The sequence below is a fragment of the Danio rerio genome, chromosome 6, assembly GCF_052040795.2.
Source record: "Danio rerio strain M-AB ecotype USA chromosome 6, GRCz13ab, whole genome shotgun sequence".
NCBI classification, from domain to species: domain Eukaryota; kingdom Metazoa; phylum Chordata; class Actinopteri; order Cypriniformes; family Danionidae; genus Danio; species Danio rerio.
This window is the reverse complement of record NC_141026.1, coordinates 55,528,491-55,542,859: the sequence shown is the minus strand read 5'-3', so window position 1 is coordinate 55,542,859 and position 14,369 is coordinate 55,528,491. Positions and strand designations below refer to the sequence as shown.

General features: G+C 36.0%; 2 protein-coding genes across 6 annotated transcripts in view; one reads left to right on the top strand and one right to left on the bottom strand.

Annotated features, from left to right (window-relative positions):
• cacna2d2a (calcium voltage-gated channel auxiliary subunit alpha2delta 2a) overlaps positions 1-14,369 on the top strand; it is a 453,173-nt gene that overhangs the window by 367,298 nt on the left and 71,506 nt on the right. For all 5 annotated transcript variants that reach the window (XR_015492768.1, XR_015492769.1, XM_087255552.1 and 2 more), the window contains 2 exon segments: positions 4,219-4,329; positions 11,071-11,149. Coding sequence is in view for 3 of the 5 variants with exons in the window: in XM_087255552.1 (XP_087111678.1) it covers positions 4,219-4,329; positions 11,071-11,149 (190 nt within the window). In the remaining 2 variants the exon portion in view is untranslated.
• On the bottom strand, positions 6,521-9,569 carry LOC147843687 (uncharacterized). The gene is made up of 6 exons (XM_087258269.1): positions 9,541-9,569; positions 8,686-8,742; positions 8,251-8,366; positions 7,942-8,079; positions 7,698-7,790; positions 6,521-7,250 (listed from the first exon to the last, which is right to left on the bottom strand). The coding sequence occupies exons 3-6, from the start codon at positions 8,350-8,352 to the stop codon at positions 7,050-7,052; spliced, it is 534 nt and encodes a 177-aa protein (XP_087114395.1). The 5' UTR covers positions 8,353-8,366; positions 8,686-8,742; positions 9,541-9,569; the 3' UTR covers positions 6,521-7,049.

Sequence of the window (14,369 nt, the reverse complement as noted above, 5' to 3'; positions counted from 1 at the left end):
GCATTGGCTGGTATTTAAATGTTTCTGTCTTGTCACGTCACATTTGGTGCAGACAGACGTGCTGTTAGGACACAGTGATTTAACTAGGGCCAGACAGTATCGGCAGACATTTTTTGCTCTTTCTGCGCAGAATTTTGTGAATGATTTTGGGGGTCATAACTAAAAACTTAATATAAGAAATTAAAAATAATACTTTTTAAAGTTTTATTTAACGTTTACAATGCAAATCCAATTAGATCCACTTAGTTGGTAAACAAAGCAAGTCTCTCATATAATATCTCTACTAAAAACAGGTAATATTACTTTACAAACTGTATTGTTACTAAATCAGATGAACATTAATATTTGTCAATAATATTACTGAAATTAATTTAAAAACTGAATAAATCTAAATTTACACACATTTACACAATGAATAGACTCAAGGATGGGGTAAAAATCTGTGAAAATCTGCTCGGAGATTCAGTTTGTGCCTAGTTATAACCAATCTGAGGAGGCTGTAGTGTTGACTCCACCTCCATTTGCTTAACCACACCCACTTCTGCCAGAATGAGCCTGGGTTGAAAAAATATCTAGTAAAATATTATTTACTGTCATCATGGCAAAGATAAAATAAATCACTTATTAGAGATGAGTTATTAAAACTATTATGTTTAGAAATGTGTTGAAAACAATCGTCAAACAGAAATTGGGGAAAAAGGAGGGCTAATAATTCCGACTTCCACTGTATATTGTCGTTTTAATATAATCTGAGCTTATTTCTGAATTCTAAATTTGTTAATGGTGCATACAATGGTGCGAGGAAGAAAACACTATTTGTCGACGGCTCATTTTTTTTGTGCAAAGCAAAGGCTGTTTAACGGATGGTGATGGCGTGATTGATGAAACGCAAGCAGACGAATCTGTATTCTCCTCAAGCAAACAGAGTCTCTCTGACGTTCTCTGTCTCCACCTCTGCTGTCTTTCTCTGAAGCACAACCGCAGAGGCATTTTAATTTCTCGCTGACTCCTGATAGGCGGAGAAGAGCGCGCTGTAAATTTGTAATTGCGGCAGTATTATTTATCTTTATTAGAATCTTGTCAGAGTGATGCGCCGTAGGCCGAATGTCAATGACAGCTGTGATTGGACGGGATAGAGCGAGGGGACTTTCGGCTAACTCATCAGAGATAGGACAATCGGCGGCAGCTGGCACAAAAGCAGACATATGATTAGAGGAACAGACGTGCATGCGCGCACACGCTTAATGCTTGGACACATGTGCGCTACTCTGCCAAACGGGACACTTTCATAGCCAAGGTCGTTTTTGTGCTGGATTGATTCAAGCATGGACGTACAGTTGAAGTCAAAATTATTTGCCCTCCTGTGAATTTTCCTAAATGATATTTGATCCCAATGACATATCAGGGCTCGAAATTAACTTTTTTATTTGGTAGCACCGGTGCTCCCAACTTCAAAAATTTAGGAGCACCAGAAAAAATTTAGGAGCACCCACCAAAAATGATTGAGCACCGCTGCAAATAGTATTTTAAGGGACTTATTGTATTTTAAAACAACATCAATTAGGACATCTAACTAATGCTGAGATGACATTGATATTTGTGTGCAATAATTCCAAAATGTGTATGTATTATAATTCTAGAATATTAATGATGATGAAAATGACAATAATAGTAACAATGAATTACATTTGTCATTATTATGCTGCCTTGAATGTGCTTGAATGCAAGTTATCTGCTATAAAAAGTCTGTTACTGTATGAAAAATAAATGTATAGTTTGCATCAAACAAAAATGAAGCATTGCAGTAAGAAATATGTATTTTGTACTGCTAAACAGCATATATATATGCATGTCAGTTTAATAAATAATATTTCTGCTGCAAAACAAACAAAAGATTATAATAAAATATTAAATTCAAGGCTGAAAGCTGCAAAACAGTCATCAGTAACTAAATAAAAAAAATAATATACACCTCAAGAAAGAATAGGCAAAAGAAAGGAAGTAAAGTCTCACTTCTATAACTCTTTAAAAGTTTCGGTTTCAGTTTGTGTCAATTTAAAGGTTCCGTCTGAGCTGATTTTCATTTTTCTGTGTTTGTGGAAAAGCAGGCGAGTCAGCCGACCCCATTTATGAGCAGGTTGAGCATCGGCGCAATACCGCTGTTTGTTATGAGACGCAGTTTCAGTGTAAACTTAGTAAAGGCGAGCTTCTTTGGCGATGATACAGTATTAGATTTGACTTTTAGCGGACATTTGCGCTAAACGCGCAGTGAATGCAACGCATGGAGATTCGGGCACCTTCTCCAAGAAGCGCGTACTCGATTGATCTCAGCTGGCGGCTCAATATTCACCACGTGTCATGATCGCTCTCATCTGCGCCTCAACTTTAGGTGGGGTTTGCACTTTGCAAACCTGCGTGCTTTAAGTTTTCACTCTTTAGCCGTTTGCATTTCCCCTGGACATAAAAGCTCCCTCCCTGTCATCTAACAGTGAAAAGCCTTGAGTGATTGACAGCTAATATGAACCAATATAGCGGCAGGGAAGAGCGATTCAGCACGTTTTAAAAAAAAAATCAAAACAGGTCGCACTAATGCGCCCAAATATATTATGAGGTCGCATCGATTAATTTTCGGGCGCATATGCGACCAAAATGGTCGCAATTTCGAGCCCTGCATATGATATATTGATCCCAGTATTTCCCAAATGATGTTTAACAGAGGAAGGATTTTTTTACAGTATGTCTGATAATATTTTTTCTTTATGAGAAAGTCTTATTTGTTTTATTTTGGCTAGAATAAAAGCAGTTTTAAATTTTTTTAAAGCTATTTTAAGGTCAATATTATTAGCCCCTTTAAGCTTTATTGTTTTATTGTCTACAGAACAAGTCACTGTTATACAATCATTTGCCTTATCACCCAAACTTGCCTAATTAACCTAGTTAATTCTTTAAATGTCACTTTAAGCTGAATACTAGTGTCTTGAAAAAAAATTTGTTAAACGTTTATGTGCTGTCATCATGGCAAAGATAGAACAAATCAATTATTATAAATAACTAAATCTACTCTCCATAAACACCATTGTCACACTTCAGACTTCGCATGACTTCAGTGTGTTTGGGAACAGAGATGAGCTTCTCAGGGTCAAACAACAACAAAAACAAAAAAAAGGCTCTGACTCTGGAGTCAGATATGAATTTTAGTAGTCATGTCAAAGGAGTAACTATATCAGCATACTATCACCTCAAAAACATTGCAAGAATCACATGTTTTGTTTCCAGTAAAGACTTAGAGAAACTTGTTCATGCTTTTATCACCATTAGGATAGATTACTGTAATGGACTCCTTGTTGGCCTTCCCAAAAAGACAGTCAGACAGTTGTAGCTCATTCAGAACGCTGCTGCCAAGGTTCTTACTAGAACCACTAAATCTGAGCACATCACACCTGTCCTCAGGTCTTTACACTGGCTGCCAGTTACATTCGGAATAGATTTTAAAGTATTACTGCTTGTCTATAAATCACTAAATGGCCTAGGACCTCAATACATTACAGATATGCTCACTGAATACAAACCTAACAGATCACTCTGATCTTTAGGATCATATAAACTAGAAATTCCAAGAGTTCAGTCAAAGCAGACTGAATCCGCCTTGAGCTACTACTGTAACACTACCCCAGCTTCAGATGGAAAGCTCCAGAAATTATCAGATGTGCTCCAACATTAGGCACATTCAAATCAAGACTGAAAACACATTTGTTTAGCTGTGCCTTTACTGAATGAGCACTGTGCTACATCCCACAGATCACACTATTATGTCTTTCTTTTTTTTTCATGCTTTTAATAACCTGTTTTAACACGTTTTAATCATTTTTTTTTTTTTTTGTTAAATCTTTAAAAAATGTCTTGTTTCCTTGCTTCCTGTTAATGTGAAGCACCTTGAATTACCATTGTGTATAAAGTGTGCTATATAAACAAACTTGCCTGAACAGATTTTGGGGAACAAAATTTACATGGCAGTTAATAAATCAGGGGGGCCGATAATTCTGACTTCAGCTGTATGTCAGTGCAAACACTTATGAAACATATATGATGTGTGTTGTTATTATTTCACTATGCATTGCAAGGTTATAGAGTAATAGCACAAGGGGTTTCCAAAGTTCTCAGAAGCAGTTTGACACCCTCAGAATAAATGTATGCTCATCCTGTTTGTACTTCTCACAGGACACCAGCGCCCCTCGAGCAAACTGCAATAAGATGATCATGATGTTCACAGACGGCGGCGAGGATCGAGCTCAGGACATCTTTGAGAAGTACAACTGGCCCAACAGAACAGTGAGTCGATATGATTCAGAGCAAAACTTTTCAGTGACAAGCAGATTTCTGTGCTCTCTGAAATTGAAAATAGCATGTGATGCAACTAAATCACAAACAAGAGCAAGATTTTACATGGTCAAATGAAACCATACACTAGGGCTGCATGATTCTATCAAAAAATGTAATTCATGTTTTTTTTTTTTTTTTTGTTTTTTTGCTTAAAATCAAGATGCCGATTTTCTCACAATTCTGTAAATGTAAAATAAGGTTAATATGATTAGCCTATTATTATTGTTAATTCTCAAACATATGGTAAAGCAACAATAATAATAGCAGGCCTATGTGTAGGTCTACTGTTGCTTAAAATGCTACATTTTGTACAGTCATTATGGTGGACGTGAACAGACTTTTAATATGTTTAAAAATTAAAAACTTTTAATGTGTTTTAATGTGTTTTAATGTCCTGTTTGTTAATTCACAGTAAAATGATGACATCAGAATATAGCTATTCATAATTAAAAAGCTGATTTATTGGGCCCTATCACACACCCGGCGCAGTGTGGCGCAAGGCGCGGCGCAATAGTCTTTTGGTAGTTTCAGCTTGGCGCAAGAGTCGTTTTGAGGCGTTGCGATACGCTGTTTAAATAGCAAATGCATTAGCGCTCATTTGTGCGTCCATAGGTGTTCTGGTCTAAAAAGGAAGGCGTTCTGAGGCGGACCACTGGCGCGTTGCTATTTTGAGAAACTATAATAGATTTTTCATTAGACCAAATCTAACCCGGTCTAAACTCCAGCGCAGAGTTGTGCCTCGCTTACGCACTGCTTAATACGCACAAGAGAGCAATAGGCAAATATCTTTACATATGAAAAAAATTAAATATTAAGGATATATATAGGATATAATAAGAATAGATATAGAATATAAATATAAAGGATTAAAATATTACAAAACATATTTTCTAGCCTACATAAATATGAAAAATCACTGCTTTTATGTCTTCTTCATCTCGGGAGGCTTTTTCAGTTCATTCATAACAATTTGCTTTTATATAATGTTATTATTATTAGCAGTATTATTTATTATATACATATTTATATTTGTTTTATTAAAAACAAGCTTAGATTTGCCAACCTGTCAGGTTTTAGACCATATGGGGCATGGCAGGTGTATTTGGAAATAACTCAGTATTTTGACCACACTTGGATATTATTGTTCATTTATTCGTTTGCTAGAAATTAGAACTGAATTTAGAAATAGTTTTGAAACAAATCTTTTCGCTTAACAAAAAAAATTAATTATTTATAGACTAATAGTCTGTGCGTAAAGGTTTTCCTATCCAAGAGCGAATGTGAAAGTAGATCCATTTTCTCTCATTCTCACGCAGTAGATGCTCTGTTAAATGATGTTTCTGTTAAAAAACTGTCAACTGTTAACTGTTTGCTTGTGAAATGCTCATTTTTTCCACTTAGACTTACTTTGCGTCCTGTAAATAGCGAATGCGCTCTTGGCTGGACGCAGCTGGGTCTTAAAGGGAATGGGAGATGAGACTCTAATTGGTTTATTCTCAAAACACACCTATAACTCATTAAGAAAATTATTCCCGTCCGTAAATTAGCAAAAATGCGTTCTGACACGCCCTGAAACCGTTTGCGCCCTGCGTTTTGCGCTCTGCGCATGGATCGTCAAAATAGAGCCCATTATGTTTAAGACATGTGCTTGTCATCTGTCAATGACGATATTATTAGACCATTTGCTTTCACTGGTAAAATTAGAATTTTGTCATTGTCAGACTCCTTGCAATACACTCTAAAAAATATTGTTTAGACCAAACAAAAAAAATCAACGCAACAGTTTGCATCAATATTTATCAATATAAGTTACGACAACATCTAACAAAATGAAGTTCAGACAACAAACTTTATTATGTTAGCCAAATTACCTTTACGTCTTCAATCAAAGTTATTTTTACATAGCATAACCTCCATTTTTAAGTTGAGTACTTAAAAAATTAAGTTGTTCCAACTAGCTTTTTTTATTAACATTTAAAATATATCCAGTGTTATGTACCTAATTACCATAATTATACATGCTAGTTTTCAAGTTTAGAACCTTAAAAAAATTAAGTAGCTGAAATTAATTTTTTTGTTTGCTTTCACTTTATTGTTAATTTAGGTGCTTGGAAGAAATAAGTTTTTAAACAACAGCAACTTTAATTTCAGAAACTATTTATTTATTTAGAACCACAGTTTTCAGTGTTTTATTTTAAATATTGCACTTATCAAAGTTTACAAAACACAAATGTGTACTGTCCCACAAATTATAAACAAACTGACCCGTCAGCATTGCCTTCAAAAATGTGCATGCATGCATACTGTAGCTATGCCATCACAATGAATTCCAACAAAACAAGAGTTATAGGCATTAATACACTTAAAGCTAACTATTAACTTATATATTGTACATTTTACAAACTACTTGTTATTAGTTAACCTTAATGTAAAACATGTAACATTTGTATTATTATAAACAAACATATATAAATGCCACCATTCATATAAACAGTATGAAAAATAAAGATCAGTATGTGGGCTTCAAAATACAAAACAATATAGTTGCAACATAAAGAGCAAAATGTACTTTAAAATAAGTAGAGGCTTTAGATAATGCTGTTCTTGAGACGCATTACTTTTGCACTGGGCTTCAGTCCATCAAGTTTGAGAAACAGCTTCTGAAACACTTAAGTATATTTAAGCTCCTTGGGGTAGCTCAGATTCAGGGCAAATATTATGCCCATTAGCAGAGCACAACACCTTGAGATATCCATTCCAATCAGGATTCTGATGGTTCCCGTCTTGTGGTTTAATTCCATAGTTGACTGATCACCAATGATGGCAATTGTCACCTGCTTTTCAAGGTCTGCCTCAAATTGTTGTGTATTCTTGTAAAGAAAGATAAAAAAATAGATTAGCATGATAGAGATAATTAAATTTATAATTACTTCAGTTTTTTATTTTACTTACATTTGATTTCAGTTAATCTCTGGAAACTTTGTTTTATTTTACCCCTTACATGGTCATGCACCCAGCTACTCAATCATAAGAATAATTCATTTCACATTGTAATTTAAATGGAAAAGTGAAACGCAACAGTCATACCCATTTTACAAATCTTTCTCATCATTATTGTCAACATCTGTTTATTGAACTAAATAGTACATTGTTATTATAACACAGAGCTAGGTAAACCCAGTCTGTGTAGACAATGAAATATACCTACAGTACACATTAAACTAAAAGAGAGCAGTCATTGAGCATATATTTTGTCTTGTATGTTTCCACTGTCAATGGAAGATTTAATTTTAATTTCAAAACATTGTAATACTCACAACAAACTCCTTGAAAAGATCCTCTTCTTTCTCTCCAAGATAGACAACAAGACAATAGATGGCTACTTCTCTCCATACTTCAACTGCATTGTTCTGTTTAATTAGAAAAATATATATCAAGATAAAGTACCTACAGTAAATGAATTTAGTTTTATCTGAACAAACAACTGATGGCAACTTTACAATTTGTGACAATTTAACACAAATCTAAACTATTCTAGTGTGTACAAATTATTTACAATACCTCAGGAAGCATTCTTTCCCCTTTAGCTCCTCCCCTTGATGAGGCCGGGTCCATTAGTTTTGCAGTGCATTTGTCAAGTTTGGCCATAAATGTGGATTCAAGACCTACAGTGGTTACCCTCTTGAATTCTTCATTTATCTGTAGAAAATAAGAATGGAATAATTAAATAATGGAATAATTGTATACATTGTGTAACACAACAAATAACATGTAATATGTCATTGTTGTAAGAAGTTTTTAGCATAAATAACTTCAAGATGATTTTCTCGCAAAATTGTGAAACTAGACTAAAAATAAAACTAAACTTACCTGTGTTGCATCTGATAATGCAGGCCAGCGCTCCAAGATATCCCTTATTTCAGGGGCATTGTAAATGATTTCCTTTCTTCGAAGGGAGAATGTCTTGCCCATTTTATCTGCAACAACTTGAAAATTGTTTCTTTTTGTCACTTCATGCAAAAGGTTCACAGTAGACAGATTTGTGGACTGTGTGATGAGTTTTACAACCCAAGCAGGACTGTAAAATACATTTGATAATGGGTCCAGATGCTGATTGAGATCTATACACCTGTAAGATACATTAAAAGTGCTCTCCAGTTTTAGAAACAACAAAGCCCATTTTTTTTTTCAATGCAGTTTGGCAGGTCTGTTACATCATTATTCTCATCTTGACCTTCATCAGACAGCTCCCCACTTTGACCTTCCACATCACTGTGTTGATCTGCATTGAATGAACATACATACCTTTTTATTATGTCTGCCTTGAAGTCATGTAATGAGTGAGGAGTATGTTTTCAGCTTCTGTGGGAAGCAAATGTACCATAAATGTTAGTGCTGAAATTGCAGTTCTGAAATACACAGATGACAGTTTCATGTTTTTTCAAATGTCGACCCAAATGTTCCAAAAATTCTATTTCTATGAAAATTGTCATGGCATTGCAACAAGGACAAGTAAAATCAAAACCTTCTGCAGATTTGGAGGTTTTCTAAGTTTGATGTCTTGATAAATGTGATCTAAGGCTGCCCCATGTTCAGAAAGAACACAATCTTGACAGAGGCATGGAAATGGTTGCCCACAATGACCATGGTGTAGTCTGTAATGTTTTAGCAAAACTATTTGTGTTGATGTTTTAAATTTACACATTTTGCACCCCCAACCTATTTTATATACAAGCCTACTTATATCTAAAATACAGATCAGCCTAGAAAGTTGTAATACAGTTGAATGAACTTTGTATGAAAGTCTTAGCAATCGGTAGATAAATCTAATATTTTCCATAAGAGCAGGAGGAATAAAAATACAATCACACAACTGTGAGCAAGCTCGAGAATATATATTTCTGCTAGTGTAACTAACATAAAACATGCAGGATAAAGCAATACTATATATGAAAAAAAAGCCTCTACTATATAAACTTTGTTATTTTGACATATATACTAAATTGCCTTTCTGGCTTACCGTATGTGTTTTTACATTCTTATCTACTATTTTCTAGTCAAAAAAAACTGCCAACATCAAATATAATTTACCAGGAGTAGCCAACACTAGTGGAATGGAGAATATTGATTTGAAAATGAAATAAAACCCAGATATCTCACCTTAAAATATCCTTTGTGCCAAACAGTCTGCTTAAATCTTGTCCGGACATGCCTCTTGATCGTTCAGTGGGGGAGGAGCTTTGAAATCCAGAACTCCATTGGTGTGGAAAAATTGAGTTATCAACACAATTTTTTAGGTTGTTATAAGTTAAATATTGTTTTAAACTAATTGACAGATATATTTATCTTTAAATTACCCACTTTTTTAAGTTGATGTAATTATCAATATTTTCCTGTTGTGTAAACTTAATAAAATTACTCTGCCAATGTAAAAGTTTTAATATAATCAGCAATATAGAATTTTTAAGTTACAACAATGTATTAAACTCTGTGGTGGTAACAGATCGCTTGAGTTATTTTTTAGAGTGTATATTCAACATTATATCTAGGCTAGGGTTGTTATACTGACACAGTAAGCATTTATTTTCATGCACAACACTTTGTGTTCGCTATGAAAGAAAAAACATATCAAATGCTTGTCGTAATCACAACTCTAAAATGCCATATGATCATTTAAATGATGTGCGCACAGGTTTCACTTTTACTTCAGGGTGAGAAATAACACAGGTATGCAAATTAAACCTCCCGCACGGCCCTCAAACAATCGCTCTGTGCAACAAACTGAAAGTTATTTACAACTTCATTACCTGTTATTTAAAGCCTATGCAGGTTCTGTTTAAAGTAGGCGTCATGCGTGACAGTAAGCTTGCGGTAAGCTCACGTGTGATATTGCGGCTGCGAATACATCACTACATAAAGACAGAATTGACATTTTTGGGTGAAATATACCTTATAAATACAGTATGTGACACTTTTAACGCCATTTGAAGGTGTCAATGTTGTGTGAAGACTTGTGCAACTCCCGTGTTTCTCTCCTGACCTTAAAAATATAATTGGCTGAATTGTAGAAAAGCTGAATTAAGATCGTGTGTAGGATCAAATCGAGATCGTGATCTTTTTTTCATTAATCGTGCAGCCTATACCACCATACCATACCATACCGTACCATACCATAAACTTTGTATTTTCAGTAATTCCATAAAATTTTATCCCAAACACAAGTAAACCATATTTAAAATATTAGTCATGTTCTTTATGTATTTGTCTGTACATTGCAAAAACGCTTTTGCTTGTTTGGGTCTTGTTTCTGATACAAATATCTAAATATTCTTAAAACAAGAAACGTTTTCTGGACATTTTAAAAATATTGTCTTGTTTTCAGAAGTAATACGTCAAGATTAAGTATTTTTCCTTAAAACAATATAATCTGCCAATGGGGTAAGAAAGAAAATCTTGTTACAAAACAAAAACAAGAGTCTTTCGATTACCCTTTTACCGTGTTATTGACTTTTATATTAAGAAAAAACACCTAATTTTGACTTTTTCTGAAAATGTTTCTTGATTTAAGAATATTTTGACTAGAACTAGGCTAGAAACTCTTGATAAGAACATCGTTTTTGCAGTGTAGTCATTGTTATAAGATGTTTCTAATACAATTATGTGATCTAATAAAGCCTCCTGCATCCACAGGTGAGAGTTTTCACCTTCTCTGTGGGTCAGCATAACTATGACGTCACTCCTCTGCAGTGGATCGCCTGCTTTAACAAGGGTAAGAGAGTGAGAAGAGAGCATGTGCATGTGAATTTACTGTGACATCTGAATTACCGTTGTGCACTAATGCACTGTATTTTTGGTAAGGAACAGTTTATTTATTTATTTTTATTTTATTTTTATTTTTAGAACACCTTAGCAAATACACCCTAGCAACTATACGGCAGCATTAAAAAAATGTTTCAAACGAACTGACAAACGCATAACAACACCCTAACAACTACATATCAACATTCTAAAAATGTAAAGACTTTGGCAAGCACATACACTCTCAGAAATGAAGGTACGCGATCTGTCACTGGGGTGGTACCTTTAAAGCAGGGGTCTCAAACTCAATTTACCTGGGGGCCGCAGGAGGCAAAGTCTGGGTGAGGCTGGGCCGCATAAGGGATTTCACAAAAAAAAGTCCTCAAATGTCATTATTAACAGTTTTAATTATTTCTTCTGAACATGAAGTGTCCTGAACATAAATAGAACATTGAGTGAAGATTATGAACAGTTCATCTGAACATGGCATCTTTTGCCTACTTCTTGCTGCCAGAGACTTGACAGCGCTTCTTCTCACAAATCTGAACCACATTTGGCTTTAGAGCGGAAGCAGTTGAGACCCTTAGTATGGCTTGAAGATGATCATTATTAAGTCTAGACCTATACTTTGACTTATTGAAGTCCTAGGGAAAAAAGTGGGGGAACTCACTCAAAACTTCCATTCCCTCACCTAAAAAAAGGCGTATATATGTATAAATAAAACACCCCCACCCCACTCCAGTCAAATCAGTCTGTACCAGTCTGTATCTACCTATAATATCAATATATATAAGATGCAGGGCAGGCACGTGCACACATAGGGCTCAACCTGTGCAGAGCACATGCCCTTTTTAGTCTTGCATAGAAAGTGCCCTTCCAAAATGATCAAAAGTGCCTCCGCGACGCGACACACCCTCGGTCCCGCCCTTCAGTAGGCGCGCGATAACACCGCTCTTGAGTACGCGCGCGACAACACAGCTGATCAGAACGCGCGCGACAACGCGCATTGAGTGACAAGCGCGCTGTGTACGGATAGAGTCAGCGGAGCGGGGAGCGCTCTCTCTCCCCGCTCCGCTGATTCTGTCAGTGTACAGCGGTCGGCGCGGGCCACAAAATATTGCACTGAGGGCCGCAAATGGCCCGCGGGCCGCGAGTTTGAGACCCCTGCTTTAAACAGTACAAATTTGTACCTAAAAGGTCAATATTAATACCTCAAGGGTACATATTAGTACCTAAAAAGTACAAGAGTGTTCTTCTTAAAATTTTTAGGTTGTAGTATGTACCCTTGTGGTATTAATATGGACCTTTTAGGTACAAATTTGTACCTTTTGAAAAGGTACCATCCCAGTGACAGATCGTGTACCTTTATTTCTGAGAGTGTAGCAACACCATATTCTGCAATCAGGTGATGTGCTCCATCGGGCACGATAATCTTAATATTATTTTGTAGTGTGTGCTGTGCCGCTGTTTTCATATCTTGCAGTGTGCGCACATTTAAGATTTGAGGTAATAACATCGCCACGATAGTCAAACAAATCAAAACATTCTTTTCACCCCCTCACAGGGCACTGTAAAGGCTAAATAACTTAATTCTTATATTTGCTCAATTTTTGCAGCCTATGGCTATACTTATCACCATATTAAGAAAACCAAAACAACCATAAAAAATTATATTTTAGTTGAATACATCACCTCAAGTAAGGTACACATACAGAACTGTCTTATCTGGTATTGTGTTAATCCACCCAGTGGTCAAAAGCTGCAGGTGCACCTACTACCGATGCAACAACAGCAAGCACAGTGTAAGAGGGAACGTATTGTAGTGGTGACATCTGTAATAGCAACATGTTAAAAAAAACAGCCTTACTTGGCAATCATGTAGTAGCACTTTATCAATGACTATATGTTTACATCAGGGGTGCCCAAACTCGGTTCTGGATGGCCAGTGTCCTGCAAAGTTTAGTTTTTAAACCCCAATATGACACACCTGGTCTAGCTAATCAAGCTCTGAAGCTGCAGTCACACTGGCCTTTTCTCCTCATAGACTTCCATTCATACGCACGTGAATGCATCAGACCGGAAACGCAGGGTCATTGCGTCAAGTTTGCTGTGGTGCAAAGATTCAGCTTGGTGAACTCTTACGTGCTAAATCACTTGTCTGTGTGAGACCAATCAAGGGTCAAAACATGACTTCTCTGGACAGAAATTTAAAACATGGAGCAATCTGACACTTTTTTAATATCTAATAATCTTTTTTAATCCTGCCCCTTTTCGCTGCTCCGTACGACAGAATTTCGCACACACAAACTCTAGTGTGACTGCAGCTTTACTAGGCTTTCTAGAAACATACCTGCAGATGTGTTGAAGCAAGATGGAGCTAAAATCTGTAGGACAGTGGTCCTCCAGGACCGAGTTTGCACCCCCCTGGTTTACATGAACACCAACAATTCGATTTTTATGCGATTAGGACAATACTTTAATTAAGAGTCTACCATGTAAGCAGCGATTTTTGATTAATTTAATCAGATTAAGGTCATAATTGAACTAAAGAGAAATCGAATTAAGAAATTTGGACTATGCCGATTTTAGTCGCATTACTGAAGTGTAGCGCAGACATGTAAAATCCTTAATCGAACTATTACTGTAATGTAGGAATTTTCGCCGCATTTTGCGACAGAATGATCCACACACACACACACACACACAAACACACACGTGGCTGTTTGACACTTTTTGCACCTACCGAGTCAGTGCAGACCACAGACACCTGCATTGTGAAATGCGGAGGTTTTTTTTTCTCCATTCAGCATGCGGTATGAACTTCCATTAAAACACTCTTCCAGCAGTTCATAGTTGCATCCAATATCTCGTTTGTCACGGGGCCAAACTGCAGTTAGAGTCGACAAATTAAAACTGAAACACCCGAAATTACATGAAACTCCGGAGGAAATGTGGACAGCGCGCTGACGCAGTGACGTTATTCGAATTATGTTTGAATTATGTTCGAGTTATATTCGCTATAAAATGTCAATCGGGATCATGAAAAAAAAACATTCAAAAAAGCAACTCATGTAAACAGGTGTCCCTAATAAAGTGGCCAGTGAGTGTATATTTAAAAAAATGTTCAGAACACATAAGAGCATAGCAACAGCCTAACAACCACATCAAATAATATATCACACTCATAGAAT

Bases quoted from the DNA above. Each gene is read 5' to 3' on its own strand.
- LOC147843687 (XM_087258269.1), bottom strand. From the start codon at position 8,352: ATGGGCAAGACATTCTCCCTTCGAAGAAAGGAAATCATTTACAATGCC. The intron at 8,080-8,250 runs GTAAGTTTAGTT...TATTTTCTACAG, and splicing joins CATTATCAGATGCAACACAG to ATAAATGAAGAATTCAAGAG. The intron at 7,791-7,941 runs GTATTGTAAATA...CTAATTAAACAG, and splicing joins GGGAAAGAATGCTTCCTGAG to AACAATGCAGTTGAAGTATG.